Raw genomic sequence first — 20,197 nt, 5'->3', positions numbered from 1 at the left:
TTTAAATTCTGTTATGTTGACTTTAGCAAAGATCATTGAGTAACTGCAAGAATGTGTGCTTAATGTTTTTATAAAACCGGTTCTTCTAAAGGATGTGCAGAACTCCTGGTGTTGCCGCATGTTTGTCATCCACTGGAGTATTTCTGAATAGTGGGTTATGGAGTTTCTTTATTATAGATTTGAATTAGATGCCTGCTCAGTTTGTATGTGAATCTTCAGGAGTTCCCTGGTAGTACAAGGAGTAAGAGGGACTATGAAGTACAATGGCACTTCATAGACTGTCACTGCCCATCCTCATCACCAAAACTGGCCATGGATACAAAAAAACTCTGACTAATCTTAGATACCCAAATTAATTTGTCTAGAGGATTCAAGTCTTCCTGAAGCCTGTTCCCTTTTTCTTCCCCATGGTAGTATCTTGGTTGAGGGGAAGATGAGTTGGGCAGGAAAAGAATGACAGTGGTTTTAGGATATGTTTGGGAATTCAGATCACCAAGAGTTGTGTTGGGTGGAATGTCCACACCAAAACCCTTACTGGCACAACACTAGAATACTCAGTGCTTCATTTACAGAATAAACGTTTGGAAACATAACATAATCAGCTGTTTGATGTAACAGTTCACAAGCTAAGAAAACACTGCCATGTTATGCTTCAAAATATTTACATGATCCATATAACATTTTGCATAGACAGTTATCACTATTGCCGGTAAAGCTTTGAACAGTGACTTCAGAAGCACTGCTAGTAAATAACCCTTTGTCTCTTTGTTCAGACAAGGTGATTATTAGCAGGTACTAAGAAATCAAGATAATGACTTATACTGAAATTTTCAATTATAAGAATGTTAGATCCATTTGGAAGGTGTTCCTGCCCATGGCTTTGGGGATTGGAAGTAGATGATCTTTAAGGTTCTTTCCAACCCAAACCATTCTGTAATTCTGGGATTTATTTTACAGTGTACAGTAGACATTTTCATAATTTTAGGTCAAAGTATGCTTTGCCCAGCAAGGGAGAGGAATTCAGTAAAAAATTAGGACATAATATATTATCTTTTTTAGTAGCTTTCTGCTTGCAGAATCAATCAAAAGCACAATGTTTAGTTTAAAAAAAATTCTGTCATCTATCGGGAACCAGTGGCACCAATGGATGGGTCTTCAGAAATGGACTGAAGCATATGCCAATGAAAAATAAGGCTAGAGAGGAATAATTGCAACTTCATTCTCATACTTCTCTCTGAGAAACATACACATCTTATAGCAGAATAGATTTTTTGCATAATACGCTTTTTTTCTTATAAGTGTTTTATATTAAGTGTGGAAGAGCTGTGTTCACATTACAAAAAGGTGTAGGGTTTTTTGTTTGCTTTCATTTTGAAAGTCACTGTGTGTTAAAATTTTAGAAATAGAATGAAGTGTATGCTTATCAGCCCATTGTATTTGTGTGCTCTAGGTGGAAGTGGTCAGCTGATGTAGATATGGGTATGAAATACTGCTGTTAAGACTTGGGGAGTGCTGTTAAACCCTGTGTCCTTGTGTTCTTCGTGTACCAATCTTTGTGTCTTGGCCTGGATGGTTAAGGACAACAGTTGCTTTCTGTGACTTGGCATTCGTTAGTAGCCAAGTCAATTGTAATACATTGTTTGCAAGGAAACAGAGAAGGTTTCGTCCTTGCTGTTGGTTTTTGGTGCTTTATTTTCCCCTTCCCTGATTAGTTTTCTGCTGGGATGGCAAGTTTGGTCAGCTGGTGGGAGAGGGGTACCAAGGCAATACAAGGGTAGCAGCAGGAACAGACATGCAAGAAAAAGAGCAGTAGGGGAAACCACTGCAAGGATGAAGTGGAATGTCCTGCTTTCTGTAGCAGCGAGTCATTGCAGTGGCCTGAAGCTGTCTTCTAACTGCTTTCTTCTGTTGTCCCCCAAAGTGAGGACCCTCAGAGTAACCATGTCTAGCATCCCAGAACATGCCATTAGGGAGAAGGAAGCAGAAGCAGGAAAAACTAGAATCTATAGGAGAAAATAACAAAACACATGGCAATTTCTGGTAGCATGGTGATTTTTGAGAAATCCAACATGCTGTTGGAGCATGTTGTATGCTGACAAAATTGGTTTGTCCTGTGGAAGTAGAATGCCAGGTGAGCATTAGGCATGCTTGACATCATCTGCACTTACACCTTGCCTACCAAATCTGTTCCCGATGCAGAATTTCAGAAGTCTTTGTCCTGCATGTTTAGTATTTCTCAGTTTGCTTTCTTTTTTTGCCTCAGTTGGCCAAACATAAACAGTAAAGAGAAGTGCTGTTTCATCACTGATGAACCACATTAAAATGATCGCTGCTTCTAGAGCAAGAGCTATGAAACAGACTCTTTTGTTGAGCAGCTTTTTTGTAATTAGTATCCTTTAGGATTTCTGTTTCATGTACTACATGTGCTCAGTAGAGTGGATGCAGCATGCATACACATACACTCTCAACTGAGAATTGAGGCTAAAAATAAACATTTTATGATTTTGAGTGAGGATGATGAAGTTCCTTGACATGATGTTCCTTTTGTGAATGTAGTCTGGTTATTTTCAAACACTGTAATTACTGTTTTTCCCCTCTAGGACTTGCTATATTAAAGCATGTGCTAACACCACGTGTGAAGGCAACTCACGTCGCCATTGACACAATGAAAGACTATCTGGATGCAGTGTATGATGTGACTGTAGCTTATGAAGGTACTGTGGACCACAAAGGGCAAAGAAAACTGGCACCATCTATGACAGGTGAGTCAATGTACATGAGACATGCCGCAGCCATATACTCATGAATATACAGAACCAACTTCAGGTGCTTTTGTAATGCTCTGAAGATAATCTCCACAGTGCTTCAGCTGTCTTCCCACACCTTGGTAGCACACTTTTCATCGCTGTCTAGGCTTTTCAGTAGTTAACCTGTGACATTCCTGCCCTCCCCTTCCCTATTTCATTCAAACAATATTTCTGTCATTAAACTCTGCATACAAGTGCTCTTTGGAGTTAAAATTAACTTGGCCCCCTTTTTCCTTCATGTTTCTTCTAGCACTAGGATTTTGCTTCATCATAAAGACTCTTGCCCTTTGCAGTGCTACATATGCGTACATGTGATGTAATTGCCAGCATGTATTTTAAAGGGAAGATGTGTAGTAATAGTATTTTACTGTCATTTTTTAAAATTCCCACACATACCCAGTGACCTTACAAACACATAACAGCATTTTATGCCAGTAGGCTTTACTTGCTCTAGCATTTTAATCACCTACAGCATTTTAAGGGAATGGGATAAATTTATTGCATGTTTCTTGAGTAATCTAACAAAAAAGAAGCAAGTTCTGGGCTGGCTGTTGGGGAAAACTCTGGGACAGAGATCTTCAGTCTGCTGTTTTTTCATGGTGCTTCGGTGTGTTTTGGTCTGTTAGGGGTTTTTTTAAGTAACCATGAATGGAGGACCAGACATCATCTTTCCTTCCAGTTGTAGTTGGTGTGTTACTCGAGTGTATCTGCGCACAGCTGTTGCTAGATGGCCTAAAGAGGTACTTCTGACTCTCTTGTACTACTGATACTAAGTGATGGGGGTGAAGCCACAGTAGTTCCAAAGAGGCGTTCAGGCTTTTGGGCAAGGAATGTGTAATGGCTTCAAAGCTTTTCTGGCTTAGAGCTTTGGGACTTCTCTATTTTTACATTTTGACCCTGTTTAAAATTCTTCTGGATAGGTGAGCAACAAAATTGCTAACATTGTGCATTAACACTTGTGTGTACTGTAAGATCTTAGGATGGTTTTATTTTATGGAAGTTTTATTCCAAACAGGCATTTATTGTGGATAAATATCAAAAATACTTTTTATGATTTAACATTTTAAAATTTATAATTTTACTTTGAACTCAATTTTACAGGTTTCATTATTTAAAGTTTTGTTTTGTTTTGTTTTTTTAAATACCTTATGATCCTCTTACACTCCCTTGAAGACTGGCAGACTCCCTCTTGTCCTGTCGCCCAACCCTTTTCAAGACCCCCTTCAAAACAAATAGGGTGTTTCCCTTTCCCTGCAGCATATCTTGTTTCATGACTAATTATTAAGCAGTTTCAACCATTCTCATGCTGGACTTCTCACTGCCTGATGGTTAATTAAACTATTAAAATGTCATTACCTAATGATAAGACGGCAAATGTTCAAATTCCTTACAAGACCTCTTCGCCTCTTGAACCTTCCAGTTTGCATGAAACATGATATAATTATGGAAGGGGATCCAACAAACTGAATGTCCCTGTTGGCTGTTTCTTTTTTCCAGTATCAAGTGGTAATCAGAGGGTTTGGGGTGGCTATTTCGCATCCAGCCTTTTGGAGACTGCACAGCGGGTGGTCCAGGCACATCTTTCAGCTTTCCTTACTGTTAGGGCTGAGGTAATTACTGTCTTAGCCTTGGGTAAAAATAAAGGCAGTAACACAGAACCAAGTGCAGCCAACCAGTTGTTACCCATTACAGAGTAGATAAATGAATTATCCATCCATCCAGGGCATTCCACGCTATTGTGGCCGTCCCATGTATTCCATGTAATATAAATTATGTAGACTAAAGGCACTTCATATAAATTACAGTATGGAACATAGTTGTCATTCTTTTAGGCCCTCCAGACCCAAAGTGGAAGACAAACAATTTCTGTTCTGAGAGGTCAGGATCATTTCACTATTTGTTACACAGAAGTCCAGCAATTGGTCTGTTCAGGGATATAATATAATGAGAATTGAATTACACATTGTTACGCACTTGAGATATTTTAGCATTATTGCTCTTTTACAGTACTAAAATGAGTTACAAAATGTCACTTTTCTGTCTGCATTTCATATGGACATGTCATTTATGTCAGTACTGAATGAGAATTTTGGTTTTCATTCTCATCGGAATAAAACGGCAGTGCAATCCTGGTAATTTTTAAAAGATAAGGTTGGCATGTCTCTTTCAATCTAGCAGCTCTGATTGAAATTTATTGCATGGAAAACAAACTTCTGATAAACACAACTATACTTGAGGACCGTGTTTCCCATAGTATGACATTTCCCATGTGAATGAAATCTGAATTCCACACAGATACAGTGTGTTTCTTGAAGTGCATTTTACTTTCGGTTCTGTAAATCGCAGCTCCTCAGAAGGCCCCGTGCCACTTCTGAAACGAAACAAAACAAAACATACTTTACCCAGGGATAGGGTCAGCTCTTGGCTGCTGCCTCCAGTAGTAAACAGAGCAGGTAAAAAGGAATGCTTTAGTGACCGCGAGTAGTACTACCATGTTTTATCTGAGAAGCTCTGTTAGTAAACTCTAAATGCCAAAAAGAATTCTGAAGAAAATATTTAATTGCCTTTTAAATTTGGTGAATACGGAACTCTTACTGGAAATGGCCTTTCTTTAACAAAATTTGATACTTTTATTTTTCCAGTGCAGGAAGTTTAAATATCATAATGTTGACTCGCTAAACAGGATTGAAACAAAACACAGCATACTAGCAACTAGAAAACACACATTCCCCATCCTTTCTGCATGAATGCTTTGAAAATGCCAGTGAATGCCAGGTTCACCTGGTAACACGGTACCTTTTTAGAGAAGGCAAATCATTACAGTACATCCTTTCAAATGTGTGGAACTTTTTGTCACTAGTTATGCATTTTAATGCTTTGTTGGCACTTTCCAGCTCCAAGTTGTTTGTTTTGGAAGACCTCAAATTTGATTAGTCTTAGACAAGGGGACAAAGATTAAATTAGCTTTAGACAGGGATGTTGCTTTCCCCAGTTGTGACCAATGGATGCAATGTTATTCCTACCATTTACTCGTTATTTGTTCCTTTTCATTCCAACTGTTTTTGATCCTGGTGCTTTAAAGTGAGAGCTTGTCCTGGACATGGCAGCCTTTCCAAAGAACATCAATTTCACACAGATTTCTCCCCTCCCACTACTGAAGATGGTTTGTCCAGGTGGTTAGTGACAGAATGTGATGGTCCTGCTTAGGGAGGACCATGCTGCTGGACAGTATTTATTTGTGGTCATTAGAAGATCCAAATAATCGTATGGGCACTGAGGCACAGCTGAAGTACATCTCAGGTACTGAATTCTTGAAGAACTATTTAGGAGGCAAAATGACTGGGAGATACTCTTGTGCTGGCTTTGTTGGTATTGTTTTACCACACTGTCATTAAGTAAAAAGTAGAAATAAGCTTGAGAACCTAGTTTTCCCCCTTCTGAATGAATGTCCTAAGTGTTCAGATCCAGCTTTGCGTGGTGTTAAGGGGCAAGTCTCATGGGATGTGGGAACTGTTGTCATTCTTGCACCTGAAAGAGCATTATGTACACATCTACATCTTTATTATTCTGCCTGAAGGCTTTAACATAACCAGATGGTATTTATCTGGCCATTGTAGATGAAAGAGTGTGTGAAATAGCAGCATGTGACAATGATAAACACTGAATAAAAATAGCAAGTACATGCAGACTCTATCTTAAAGAAGTTGGAGGAATTCCTGAGAATTATTGACTCTGCTGTATGTCAGTTCCAGAACAAACACTTTGAAAGCATGTGTATGTGTGCATTTCTGCAAATCAGTACATCACTTTGATCGGGATAATTTGAGGGGGTCAGACTGGCCGAACTTCCCTAGGGGAAATTGCACTTTTCTAAATGTTTGTACTTTTCTTAGGGTCCAGTTAGACAGTGAAGTACAGGACAATAGAAAGAAACTGGAGCAATAGAAAGCAGTCTGTCTGAACTGTGGCCCAAATTTGACCATACCCATTGTCTTTCAAGGTCCAAAGAATGATACCAAACACATGGTTATAGATAAGTTGAAAGAAATAAAAAACTAAATAAAACGATTAAGAGACATGTAAAACAGTCCAAAGTATGAGTTCTAGTGATGAAGTGACTAATAATCTGTTCAGATCTTTGCTACCTGTCATGTTCTTACTGCATGAAAGAATATTGAAAAGTAAATAGCAATTATCTTTAGAGCAACTGAAGAAGAAAAGACGTCGATTAGAACTGAAACTGGACATCAGCACTGGTGAAATTTGGATCTTGTGTGGGATGGCTTCTTAACATGTACAGTCAGTCTCACATCAAGAACTTGTCATTCTGCATCTGTTCTAACAAAACTTAAGTAACTACCTTTTGTATTTCAAAATATAATTTTTCTGTTGAAATATTCAGAGGAATTTTGATAGCACTGGTTGTCAAAATAATTCTGCAATATTCTATCATACTTTTTTTCCTTTAAAGGAAAAATTTGATTTATTTTGTGTAAATTGTTAAATTGCAACTTCTTAAAATAACATGATTTCACCAGGTACCACAAAGTAAGCAAACTGTCAATCAAGTTTTAAGCCGAATGCATTTTGCTTGTCCTCTGTAGAGCTAGTTCTGTCACTTTAGAACCCCTGTAATTTCCAAACAAAAGTAGCTTGAGTAACATGAAAGCCTATCTGTTATTTTGTGGATGATTTATTTGAAATGGCATTTGAACACAGATGTGGACACATGCATCAATATTCTGCAGATAAGGATGGTCTGGGTAAACAGAAAATATTTTCATACTGTAACAATTAAACATTTTACTTCTGCTCAACATAACATTTCACTGAAGAGCAGCATCAGTTTATGGGAATGTATGTAGGCCTTGCTGGCCCTGCCTGTGACAGGGGGGTTGGAACTGTATGATCCTTGGGGTCCCTTCCAACCTCGACCATTCTATGATTCTTCAGAGGATTCAAAAAATCAGTTAGTGACTCCCCCTCTCAGGCAATGCTCCCCTTGTCCTGGTTCTGGCCAGGCCAGCATCCCTTCGAGCCTGGAGTTTGGGTTCCTCTGATTGCAAACCTGGACCTTGTGTATCTCTGTTATTCTCAAGCAGCTCCTACTGAAGGTAGGTATCTGTATCTTCCCTCTGGGAATTTGGGATCAGAAAGCACAGGGTCATTTGAAAACCTCTGCTACACAAAGAGGATTTTGAAAGCATTTATCCTGGTGATGAATAAAATTACCCTGCACCCTGGGCCTCATGCACATGTGTGAGGAAAGATTCAGCTCCCCAGGCAGCATTTATGTACTACAACAGCTCGAGGAACTCCTGATCTTTATGCAAAAGTGCATCTAAACCCTGAGGATAACAAAACCAAATTGAATTTCTTCACACTGTCAGGTTTGGCCAGAAATATGTTGCTGCTTTGAGATCCTGTGTTTATTTTTGCTTTTTTTGTGCATCAGAGTCTTTTTATTCTACTCTGTTTGTGGTACTGTTCTCTGTTTATCAAAACAGACTGTGTGAAGGAAAGGCAAAAACATCAATACTGTACAGCAGTACTGGCATAGTTCCTAACAGATCCTGTTTATTTGCTGGAGAGAGCATTGTTTTGAACTGGTGCTATACGTGTAACTTATCTGGCTTTCTTTAATTATATAGTTCACATTTTTTTCCCCACTTCTGAAACTTCATAATATTCCAAGGAAGACACAGATGTCTCCTAGATTTTCTCCTTTTCAGTTACCAGAAGTGGGAGACCCTTCAGATGTAATCCACAGACCTAACCTGATCCAGGTTCTGTTGCTGGCAGCCTGTTGATCAAAACTGTTCATGCTTTTGTAGGAAACCTCCTGCTAACTTGGCCAACATAAAATATTCACAAATTGTTCCAGAGGAGTACAAAGGCCAGAATGCATCTCTTAGAATAACAGATTAAAGCCACTTGAAGGCTGTTTCAGTGAACTGCAATGTGCAAGTACTGTGGGGTCTTCAATAAATTCCATCTTGTGTCAGCAAGACAGCTTACAAAGACACTCTGCTGCTCTCCAGTGCTAATACCAGTATGGAAAGCTATACATACCATTTTCTAGTAATGATTTTGAAAAGGTTTTCATATCTGGGCATCTTTAGGAAGGTACAGTTATATAATTATTAAATTTTCAGGACTTGGTGAGCTATCTTCAGGATTTTTATCTTCCCTGCTCCAAACTGAAAATGCAGCCTTTTTAGTCTCTCTTTGTTGTCAGTGCAGGAGCCTTTTCTCCTTAAATATTTCAGCTGACTTTTTCTGTTGCCTTCGCTGTATCCACTACACCCTCTTCAGATACAGAGACTGGAACTGCAGTCGTTGTATCTGCCAAGTGACCACTTTGCCCTGCTCTCAGTATCCTTGCTGATGCTGCCCAGTATTTGGGACTGCTGCTGCACCACTGAGGAGATGGTTTCAAAGAGGGGTCAGTGACACCCAAATTGTAACCACCAATTCCAAATATCGTGTAACTAGGGTTTTAGTTATTTTTCCCTATCCTTATTTACAGTGAAGCTCAGCTGCCACACTTTCACCCTGTCTGCTCAGCTTTGAGGTACTTTGGGAGTTCAGCCAATGTTTGATTACCCAGGAGAGCTTAAGATCTTTTGAAAAAGATGTGAAAAACTGGAGGGTTCGCTGTTCCCTTCTTCAGCTCATCAGTCACAAAACAGAATAAACCCAGAGCTAGCATCGATCCCTGGAGGACCTCAATTGCTGGGTCTTCCATCCTGAAATTTCACCATTAAGTCCTCCCATTTGCTTGCTCTCCTTTAAGCAGCTTTCAGTCTATAAAACATAATTTCTTCTAATCTCGTGGCAGCTTAATTTCTTTAATAGCCTTCAGTGTGGAACCCTGTCAGAGGCTTTATGAAAGTGCAAATCTATCATGTCCAGTGAATCCCCTTCATCCGCCTGCTCCTTGACACTGCTGTAGAAACCCAGCAAATTGGTGAGACAGGATTTCCCTTTACAGGACCCACGCCAGCTCTTTTCCAACAGAATGTTATTATCTCTGTGCTTAGTGATCTTATTATAGACCCTGTTATCTTACCCAGGGAAGTAAGAGACTTTGGTTTGTATTTCCCAGCATCATCTCTAAAGCCCTTGATTGTAGAAGGGAAACTCCCCATTTTTTTCTGGCACAATGGCTGTTTGTGATGATAGGTTACACATCTTTGTTTTTAAATTCCACATTTGAGAGCTTTTGGATGAATGCTGTCTGGTTTTGGTGACTTCCTGACATCTAACATGTTTATTTAGTCTAATACTTTCTGTCTGTTTACTTATTGATCTAGTTCCTTTGAGCAATCTGGTACAAACAATGCAGTGGGTATAGGAATCAAACATTTTCAGCAAGAAAGAATAATGCAAACAAATACTTCAGTTTCTCTTGCATGGGCTTATACATTACCATGAGTGTTGCTCTTCACACCTTTGTCATCCAGCAGTCCCACCAGTCCCTTAGCTAGTTTACTGCTTTTAATACATTCCAAAAAGTTAAATTTGTTAGATCATACTTTGCATTTTTGAAGTTCCTTTTTAGTCCTCTTAATTTTATCTTTACATTTGCTGTGAGTGGTGTTTTGGCTTTTCCTTATTTGGACAAGCTTCCTATTCCTCAGAGAGGAGAAGGTAGGCATATGGTGGGAGCCTCCTTTAAGCCACACAGGTGGGGTTCAGACTCACCCAGTCTTTCTTTTGCAGTGCGACATGTCTTTTATGTGAGTTTCCAATATGAGTTTTTTTTCTGGAGTTTGATATTTTGGGGTTTGGCTTTTTAACAGCCTCTAGCCTGCCTGCTTTTGGACTCTTTATTTTATGTTGTTTTGACATTTTGCCCTTTTCTTTTCCCCATTAAAGAGTCCCTTTAATTCTGCATTCGTGTGCTGTAGACTCTCTGCAGTGCTGAAATTAATTGTGTGATGGTTGCAGAGAACTTCTCGCTAACACTTTTCACCACTCAATACCCCCACAGGAATGGCATCTTTTCCTGTGGCTTTTGCAACTAGTTGTTCCAGGAAACAATCTTTATTTTTCATCTTTCTTTTGGGTTTGTTTTTTCCCTCCGTCTGCACCTCATCCTGATGGAAGTAATGATGCAGTTCAATAAAGGTAGATGGAATTTCACCCTACTGCAACACTCAGTCTGGCTACACAGTTTTTGATTGCTATTATCAAACTTACCAGGGAGTAATTTAATAGAGCTGTTTTATTAAATGGAATATATTTTATTAGAGCTTGGGATTTCCATCCATAAGGATTTCATCATGCTTCCATCTCCTTATACTGTTTTCATGCTGTTATACTTCATATAATCCTCCACACAGCACAGATCACCATTCCCTCACCTGTGCATCCTATTCTGTCATTCCTATAAATCTGGTAGCCTGAAAACATTGTATGTACCTTCAAGGTCACAGGGATATCTGCCTTGGAGGGGTAATCTCTGTGAGTGCCAAGAAGTCAGCTTATCCTGTGTTGGTACAGTGGCACTTCTGAATTTTGCCCTCACGTGGAATTTTAGCTATATACACATCATATGTTATGTCCATCTGAACATGTTACTTTTCCAGACCTTTTCCCAACTCCTAGTTGAAATGCTCTCTAAGACACTTTCAGTTTTCATTTCCAGCACCTTAGTGATGATGCAGGTGATTCTTTTGTCTCGGAAGGTCCCCCAGTTCCCAAGGTTCTTACTCCCTAGGATGTCTCCCTTGTTGGATGCATGCGGCTTGGATCTCTGCGAGCATCTGGGTCAGTATTTTTGAGAGAGTACTATTCCTCACGTCCCAGGCTTCAACTTGGTCTGCAGAACACCCCTCCACACATCCCTACATCAGCAGTACTAGATGGTACCAGTGCTGCCTGCTCCTCCACTACTCCCCAGGCTAACCCACCTAAACAACCTTTGCTGTATCCTGGATGTTTGCTTTCCTGTCCGGTGCTCTGTTGCCATACTACTACTTTATTGTGTTAGATGAGGCCATAAAACAGTTTCCTGTCAGCTCAACTGGAGGTGACAGAAAGCGTGAAGCTGGGAACAACACAGCACTTAAATTTATGCTGCTTTTGCCAATTTGGTTTACAAAGCAAATGAAAGTGGAGGGATGGGATCTTTTTTGCTGAGGAGATAACTTCAGAACTTCTTTGGTAGCAGAACACTAATTAAAGCTGATGGAGATTTTGAAAGTTAAGAAAGCATCTACTGCCCAGAGAGGAGTGTCTTTGCCTTTAAAACTACTCACCACAGCACACAGTGTTTTGTTACTGAAGAGTCATATTCTTACAAGTTTGAAATAACGAGTTGTTTAAAATAAACTTTATTCAGATTTCAGTTTCCTGTCATCTCACTTTCAACTTAGGACAAACAGTACTGAAATCTGTTAAAATAGGAGAGAATTTGTGGCTCTCGAAGTGGACACGATTATGTCAAGCTTCAGTTTGTCCTTTCTTAATTTGAAGGACTTCAGCAGTAATTATGTTCAAGTAAAAGCCAATGTAGGAGGTTGAAATCTGAGCTACTTTATTTTTGTCATATTTAAAGTGCATATAAAAATAGACTTCATTAGTAATGGAAAACTGGAATATCTGTTTAAGTGTAACACCACTATCACAACTTTCTTAAGGGGCAAGGCAAATAATTTGCAGTACTGCACTGAACTTCTGAGGTAGCATTAAGGGAAAGGTGATCTGAAACCATTTGTGTGTCCCTTCTCAGTTGCAGGTATGTTTATGCTTTGGAGCATCTCTCCTCCCCTGGTTTCTGTAGTAGGGCTGATAATTCAAACCCAAATTGATTGGCTTTTGAAGGTGAGGAGTTGCAAACTGGTAGATTTTTGTGGAAGCCAGAGCAAGCAAAATGCCACAGACAAAGAGTGCGTGTAAGTGTGCAGATACAAGCTCTGTGGGTCTGATTTCTTCAGGCTGTTGCATCCCACTCATTCATCCTAACCCTGCGCTGCAGTTCTTCAGCCCTGTGCTGGTGTGAATCCTGTCCCGCAGGAGGAGGGTGACAGTGCCACAGTTCAAGAAGATAAATGCTCCATCTGCCTCACTGTTTTAAATTCCTCCTTCCTGCTGGGATTGGTCACTAGAAGCACCATAAACATTCTGCACTTGTATCTTGCTATTTAGGTAGGTTTTAGTGGGTGATTATCTCCCACTCAAAGGTCAGCCCACTTGGCTTCCACACAAGTTGTTGGTGTTCATTTAACCCAGTGCCCAGTTCTGGACTGAGTAATGCTGTTACCAATACTGTGTTTGTGATGTAGGATTTGCACTTAATGTTTTTGTCTTTTGAAGAAAAGCTTGGGCTTGCTTGTTCCTGCTGCTAATTATAGCAATTTCTGGCGAGTTTAGGGATCTGAAAAGCCTGTCAGACGTTGGCCTTAAGGGCTAGTGTCCCTGAAGTTGGATGTAATTTGCAGATAATAAATTGCTTCGGTAAGACTTTGTTTCTTAGCTTAATTACATAAGTCTTTTGGGAGTTAGCCTAATGTGAAATTAGGGGTCATGGGACCACCACAAACCTTTCGAGGTTGTGGTGATAAAATACAGCTGTTTCTTCTCAAAACCCAACATCTCAATATATTGTTCTTATCCACTGGTTGTCTTATGTGATTGCAGTGACATTTTGCATCTAAAAAAAAATATTGATTAGTTGCATTAAACCTTGTCATGAATTGAGTAATTAAAGAGCAATCAGATTCCCTGATTAGCTTGACTGCAAGCATTGCAGTGTCATCTGCAGATGTCCTGGATGTCCAAGCTCCAGCTGAGTTGATGGGTGAGAGTTCTCTCTAGAGGAGCACCTGCAATTGGAGATCACACAGCCTTCAATGAGGCCTAATGAGAAGAGCAGTGGGATTTACAAAAGTGGGAAATTAAGATGAAGCTTTTAGGGTCTTCACATATGGCCACTCAGTGTAGACAGGTGGAAGAAGACCTGCATCGGGAGTAGTCAAAATCAACTTGCAGTAGAACTTGAGCCTAATGTAGAAAACAAGCAGCAGTGCTTAGATATTTGTGGACAGGTTTGGGGTTTTTTCTTTCTAAGCAGATTTGTAGAGTTGCTACATTTCAGCTTTGTGTGGGGAGGTAGGTATTTCTTTTGAAATACTAATGTTTTATTGCTGTTTGGTTAACTGGAGTTTACTATTGATCATGTACTCTGTTGCTGTCTTTAAATGACCAAATAGCAATCTTCTTTTAAAAGCAGCATAACATTAGTTTTAAAAATACCATATAGCTATTAATAATGCTATCTCATCTAGCTTAGAATTCGGCTTGGCTTATAATTTCCCTTAATAATTTATAACTGAAAGTATAACATCAGAAAAGAGTTGCTTGTTCCTATGCAGAACAACATGAAGCAAAAGAAACATATGCAATAGAGTGCACAGAATGTTTAAAATATCTTTTAAAGCTAGATCTTCAGCCCTGTGTGACTTTGCATAGGATAGATGCTTTTCTGCCTAATTCAGAAAAGGCCTTATTATCTGGCTTCCATGCATTTGTTTTCTAGATAGTTTTGCATATTTTTAGAATGTTCCACTTAATAGATAATGCCACTCAAAAAGAGGATTTGTACATCAGTGAACATTATAAGCAGTTAAGACATGGATAATACATCTGTCATTTTAAAATATTAATAGTATGCTTTTAGGAGCTCAAATAGTGAATGACCTTTGTCTAGTGGCCTGGATAGTACCCTCGGAGAAGCAGATCTATGAAATCCTTCCTTAGCATTAAAAGCAAGAGGAACAACCTCCTGTCAGATACGCAAGCACCGATTTACTTCATGGCTAGTAGAAATGTTGCACATAAACCTGAAGACAATATCTGTACCTATACCATGATTCTGGGCCTCCCAAGTGCTTAATTCACCTGCCATCTAATAGCTGTAGCTAGGAACAGTTTTACCAGGTGTTTTTAGTGACAGCTGTATTTGCTACTCCGTGTTCGAGAGGTGGACTTGCTCCTGGTTAGAGGTCTCCACCGCTTCTTCAGCTGGTGGTGTGTGGGCTGTGCTGCTCCCATTATGCTGTGGTGCAGTTTGGTGAATTGCTCTCTTAACAGAGAGCTGAAAAAACTGCACACAGCACCTTACAAATGTCTACATCAAAATGCTCTTCAGACTTTACTGATCTCTATCTCTTCTACATCCCCTTCCTCCCCCCCTCCACCTGCCAGAAGCATGCAAACACATTTGCATGAACAGGCTTTTAGCTTTCTGTATGGCAATTTCTGGTGTACAAGAATTGCTTTTCCAGCAAAGTCCTTAAAAATAAATAATCCTGTAAAGAAGAAAAATAAATAGGACTGCTTTAGCAGGCAGTAATAAAGATGTACATGCACTGACAATTACTCTGCACAGTCATTCCTCAAGATACCCCTAACAGTTAAAGGTCAAAGACTTCTGTGCATCTGTCCTGCTGTCCGAAAAATGTCAACAACCTAAAGGGACCACCCAGTCTGTTCTACATTTGTTGCCAGTCTATGTTGTAGGAAGGCACTTCTGGTCCCTTTTCAAAGTTGGAAGATTGTCCAGATTTCGAAGGACTTGCATCACTCATCTCATTGTAGAGGGATGCTGTCATTGCTACAATACCCCTTGGTACTGATAAAAGCAAGTGGTTATTAATACACAAATACTGGTAGGTTTTTCATCCCATGTGCAGTATTTTTACCATATGTTAGCTATAAGAAATGGATGCCACAAAACTGTTTGAGTAATGGAGTCTTGTTTGTAATGGGCTCAATACTTGCTGCTAGATTTTTTCTAGGGACAAATTGAGGAACTGAAATAGGGAGTTTGCATTAGAGCTGTCTTGAGCTTTGTAAGACAGAAATGAAGGGATACGAAATGGAAAGCAGCATTTTGTTCTGCATTTTTTGCCCTATTGTACTTTTTAATTACAGGTTATTACTAAAACTGAAGCCCTCTTCCTTATGGAAATGCTTTGGGAAATTACTATAATTCTGCTTTTGTCATCCAGGGGCAAACAAAATGTAGGTTTCAGAAAGGACAAGCAAAGAGGATTGCTATCCTGAATCAGAATTGCAGACTGAATAACATTATGACATCCAAGTTACTGCATCCCACACTACAGAATGAGTAGATTGCTGCTGAGGTAGAAGTGTAACGTTTTCAAGCGTTTTCCAGTTAGGGTGCATTTTAGGACAACGTTTCCATGCTGCACATGACAGTGGGCTACCATTTCAAAAGTGTGTAGGCCAGATGGCTTCTAAGTTTAGTGAAATGCTCAGAATCCAAACATAAAGAGTGAAAACTTGGGCTTTCAAGGCAGACTTCAGAGCTACGAGGTCAGATTTTTGGTTTATTTTAGACAAATAAATAGCCTGCGATGCTTTTGGAACTCAGTCCTGTTGGTGTGCTCTCTTTTTTAGAGTTTCTTTGCAAGGAATGCCCAAGAGTTCATGTTTTCATTGATCGAATTGAACTGAAGGACATTCCAGAAGAGCAGATGTATATGAGGAGGTGGCTTCATGAACGTTTTGAAATAAAGGATAAGTGAGTAACAGTGTGCAGAACTTTCTCTTTAAAGAAGCTGTTGGCTTTTGTATTAACAGGTAACACCTGGGATTTCTGTGCTATCAGCAGCATGAGCTGTAGGGCACTCTGAAGAGAGGTGGTGTTGCTGCTCCTGTGCATACTTTGTATAATAACCTTGTGGTTAAAGCTTTGGCTCAGGAGGTTGGGATTCCTGAGGTTTAGGCCTTCCTTAGACTGCAGAGCTTCAGTTTCAGGCAAGACTCTCACTCACCTGCATACTCTCCGTATACAGCCAGGAATGTAGGATGCCTGAGGTTGGCAAGCAAGCAGAAGGAGGGTATGTCTAACCTTATAGGTACTTTTAGAGTTAGAAGGGGGCAGGTCTTGATCTAATCCTTTCTTCCAAAATTGTTATGCATTTACCATCAGACAGCAAGCGGGTAAAAGCACAAGTAACCCCAAGATCCCTACCTTCACTGGGGAAATTAGATGAAGAAGTAGTTTTAGCTACCTTTGAATCATGGCAGAACTAAAGTGCCCAGGGGACCTTGTGCCTAAATGTGAGATATAAGTATCGGTTGAGAGCTGATGGTTTAATTTGCTGTGTCTAAGTCTAACTGGAAGAAGCTTAAATCTGCTTACCTTCTAAATCCCAGAATACAGTTGTGTGAAAAGTTTCTCTGCTTCTTCAGTTATCTTCTGCTTTAAAATTATTCTGCCAGTCTCATGCTCTCTGGAAGTAAAAAATGGATTCATTTATCCTGAGGTTTTTGAATCCATGTGGAAGTTAACCTGCCTGTCTGTAAACATGGCACTATTATTAAAGTGTCTTAGAAGTTTAGGTTCACGAAGTTATTGTTTATTTCCTCACTTTGTAGAAGCAAGAAGGTCTGACAAGTTTTATAGGCAAGTAGCTGACAGATAAAATAAAAGGCCGTCCAGTGCCCCACAAGTAGTCTTCTGGTAAACACCAGCAAAAGTGAACCCTGATCATCTATGTCTCATTGTAGACTCCTGTTGACAGGAACATCTTTCCTGGGACTGAAGCGATCTGTTGGGCAAATGTAGAGATACTTAAAACCCCAGAATTTTCAAATACTTTTATTACTGATTTTCAAAAAGAAGAGACAAAAAATGACTGTTCTGCCTATGGTGTTGCATTTTAGTCTTGCATGTTTGTTATTAGTTTGTTTCATGAAGATAATTCTCCCTTTGCCTTCCGAGTTCAGTGACAAACCACGTGTCATTTTGTCTTACAATATTGCCTAGTCCTCTGGGCTTTGTTTTTTTTGCTAAATGCTGAATGAAAATTATTCTTTCCAATTTTTATGTTCAGCATTAAAATTGGTCCCTCCAGAAAACTTCCTTTGTTGCACACAAGGGTTTGGGTTGAGTACTCTGATGTGCAACATTACTTTGATTGCATCATATTCTTAAGGCCTACTTGTCGCTTAAACTTGTTACAGATGAGCTGCTGCATATTGTTAAATCATTTGAAAACAATGTGTGAGTAGAAGCAGTTGTTGGATGGATGAAAGTAAGTTGCTTAAAGCTTTTTGTATGAATGCATGACTTTGACTGTCTCCTTTTGTCTGCTTCTAGGTTACTAATAGAGTTTTATGATGCAAAAGATTCTAAAAGAAGAAATAAGTTCCCTGGGAAAAGTGTTCATTCCAAACTAAGCCTCAAGAAGACTTTGCCATCTTTACTGTTTTTAGGTGGCCTGACTGCTAGTATGCTTCTGACAGAATCTGGAAGGAAACTCTATGTAAAAACATGGATATATGGGACTTTAATTGGCTGCCTGTGGGTTAGCATTAAACCGTAAGCAGGTGTTAGTCTCCAATCAGTGACACGTGCAGTCTTTTCTTGCACATTGCACCAACCTTTTTCCTGACTTTATAGTAAAAAAAAAAAAGTGTAAATAAAGCCTTATTGATCAAACATTGGAAATAATAGAATTTGTGAACTTAAGCCTCTGTGTGGTTGGTCTGGGGAAAATAAATGTAGATTTTCAAATTTGCTACTGATTTTTGCTGGAATAATGACACTTAAACTGACTTATATGATAAATTGCTTTCCCCATGAACTAACATCCATCTCTATCTGCAGATTTGATGAAGTATGAGTTATGCATAAGGGTGTCTTAAGTGGACCTGTGAATGTATTTACAGAGATTAATTTAGGGTATATATTTATTCTTCTGATATTCATGTTGAATTTTCGTTACTCTTTGGTGCATTGCAGCCGCTCAGTTGCATCTGTCCCAGCTGTATCGCAACTCAAATCAAAACTCTCTTCTTTTTCTTCCTTTAAATTTTGCTTTTCAGTTTTTCTTAAGTAACGTGCTCTTTAAAAGGGACTACATCAGCCGGCAAATCACGAGATGTTACCTGAAGCAGAATAAAACCTTCCCGAGAGCTGCTGTTCATGGGGAAGAAGCTCTGTTTATCTAATGCATGAATTTTGATTATATTGCAGTATTAGCTGATTGTTTTACATATGCAAACCGTTGAGTTTTACAGAGGAAAGAGCTTGCCCTGCGCACCCTGTATTTGTGCATAAGAGGAATGTGTGCAGCGCAATGAAACGCTAAGGGTTTGTTTCTGGCCTAACCAGACTGTAGCCTACCCTGTGTCCGCCTTCCCCCGAGCACCTCGAGAGTTTCAGCTGAGCTCACAGACATTTCGTGTGTACGTGCCATAAGCAGAAGTTCCCTGTTACCTCTATAGATTTTTCTGGAAGTCAGACTCTGCCCTTTGGGTAATGCAGAGACTTACCGTAACTTCAGGAGCGCACGGGTATGGTAACAAGGAACCTTCAGATGTTCCTGTTTAAATCTGAAGCATGTGCCTTTTCCTACTAATCTGATTTAGCCTGATGTTTCATAACCTGGCAGTCATCTCTGCGCTGTAATACCAGACCAGAGTCTCAAATCATTCTAGGCAACGCAGGCTGCAGTGGGGTTGAAGTTACGGGGTTGATTTATACGACTTGCACAGTAGACTAGTAGTGAAAGAACTGCATATCCTATCGGTGTTTCACCTGCTTGAAAATATACTCTTAAAAGCAGAGGTGACAAACCCTTGCTACCAGAAAGTCTGTGATTCCTTTGAACTGGTATTTTTGTTGGGAAAACGCCATTTCCTGTTATCAAGGGAATAGTCTGTATGTACAGCGATGGGGTAGGGAAGGGGATGCATTTTGTCTTCTTCCATTAGGGAATCAGAGTCCCTTGATCAAAATGAAAGAACTAGAGAATATTTTTATATCACACTTGCAAGCTTTAAATGTGCATCTCTTTAGCTTCAGTACGATTTGTCTTGCATTGGAGTCCATCTTGAGTTTAAATGTCTCTTAAAATCATAGCTTAGTTTTTCAGATTCCACGATTGCCAGTTAATTCCAGACACCACTTTAACCATGTGGTGGGGTTTTTTTTTTTTCTTATTACAGAGTAATTACAGTTCCACCTTAAAATCATTCAGTGCAACTTTCAGTTTGCAGTTCTGTGTCCTTCCATAATGGATTTTGTCACTGGAGTTATTTATATCAGTGATTGATTCAGGATATGTTGATGAACCATTTTAAAAACAATGACTGGGAACAACGTTGAAAAACAGTATTGTTATGAGGCTGTGAAACCAGGAAAAAAAAAAAAAAGCTGTTTTATGTAACAGCCAAATGTGCTCACACGTAGTTCTTCCTATTCTCAGCTGTTTCCAGTGGGTATAGCCAGAAGGCAGTGTTCTGATGTTAGTGTCATTTTCAGTCATGGAATGAAATTTTACTCTGACAGGACTAAATTTCTTTGTAACAGCTAAGAATAACACTTAATTATACATCAAAATTAA

At 39.4% G+C, this 20,197-nt stretch overlaps 1 protein-coding gene across 1 annotated transcript in view; it reads left to right on the top strand.

Annotated features, from left to right (window-relative positions):
* Positions 1 to 18,646, top strand: part of AGPAT5 (1-acylglycerol-3-phosphate O-acyltransferase 5) — a 54,575-nt gene extending 35,929 nt beyond the window's left edge. Inside the window, exons 6-8 of the mRNA XM_084261574.1 lie at positions 2,601 to 2,762; positions 16,239 to 16,362; positions 17,947 to 18,646. Coding sequence (XP_084117700.1) covers positions 2,601 to 2,762; positions 16,239 to 16,362; positions 17,947 to 18,172 — 512 coding nt within the window. The 3' untranslated portion in view covers positions 18,173 to 18,646. The remainder of the gene's footprint in view (positions 1 to 2,600; positions 2,763 to 16,238; positions 16,363 to 17,946) is intronic.
* Positions 18,647 to 20,197: the final 1,551 nt, after the last annotated feature.

Source organism: Gallinula chloropus (assembly GCF_964237585.1).
Source record: "Gallinula chloropus genome assembly, chromosome: 3".
Lineage (NCBI taxonomy): Eukaryota > Metazoa > Chordata > Aves > Gruiformes > Rallidae > Gallinula > Gallinula chloropus.
Note: the sequence above shows the minus strand (reverse complement) of the source record. Positions and strands in the feature narration are given on the sequence as shown.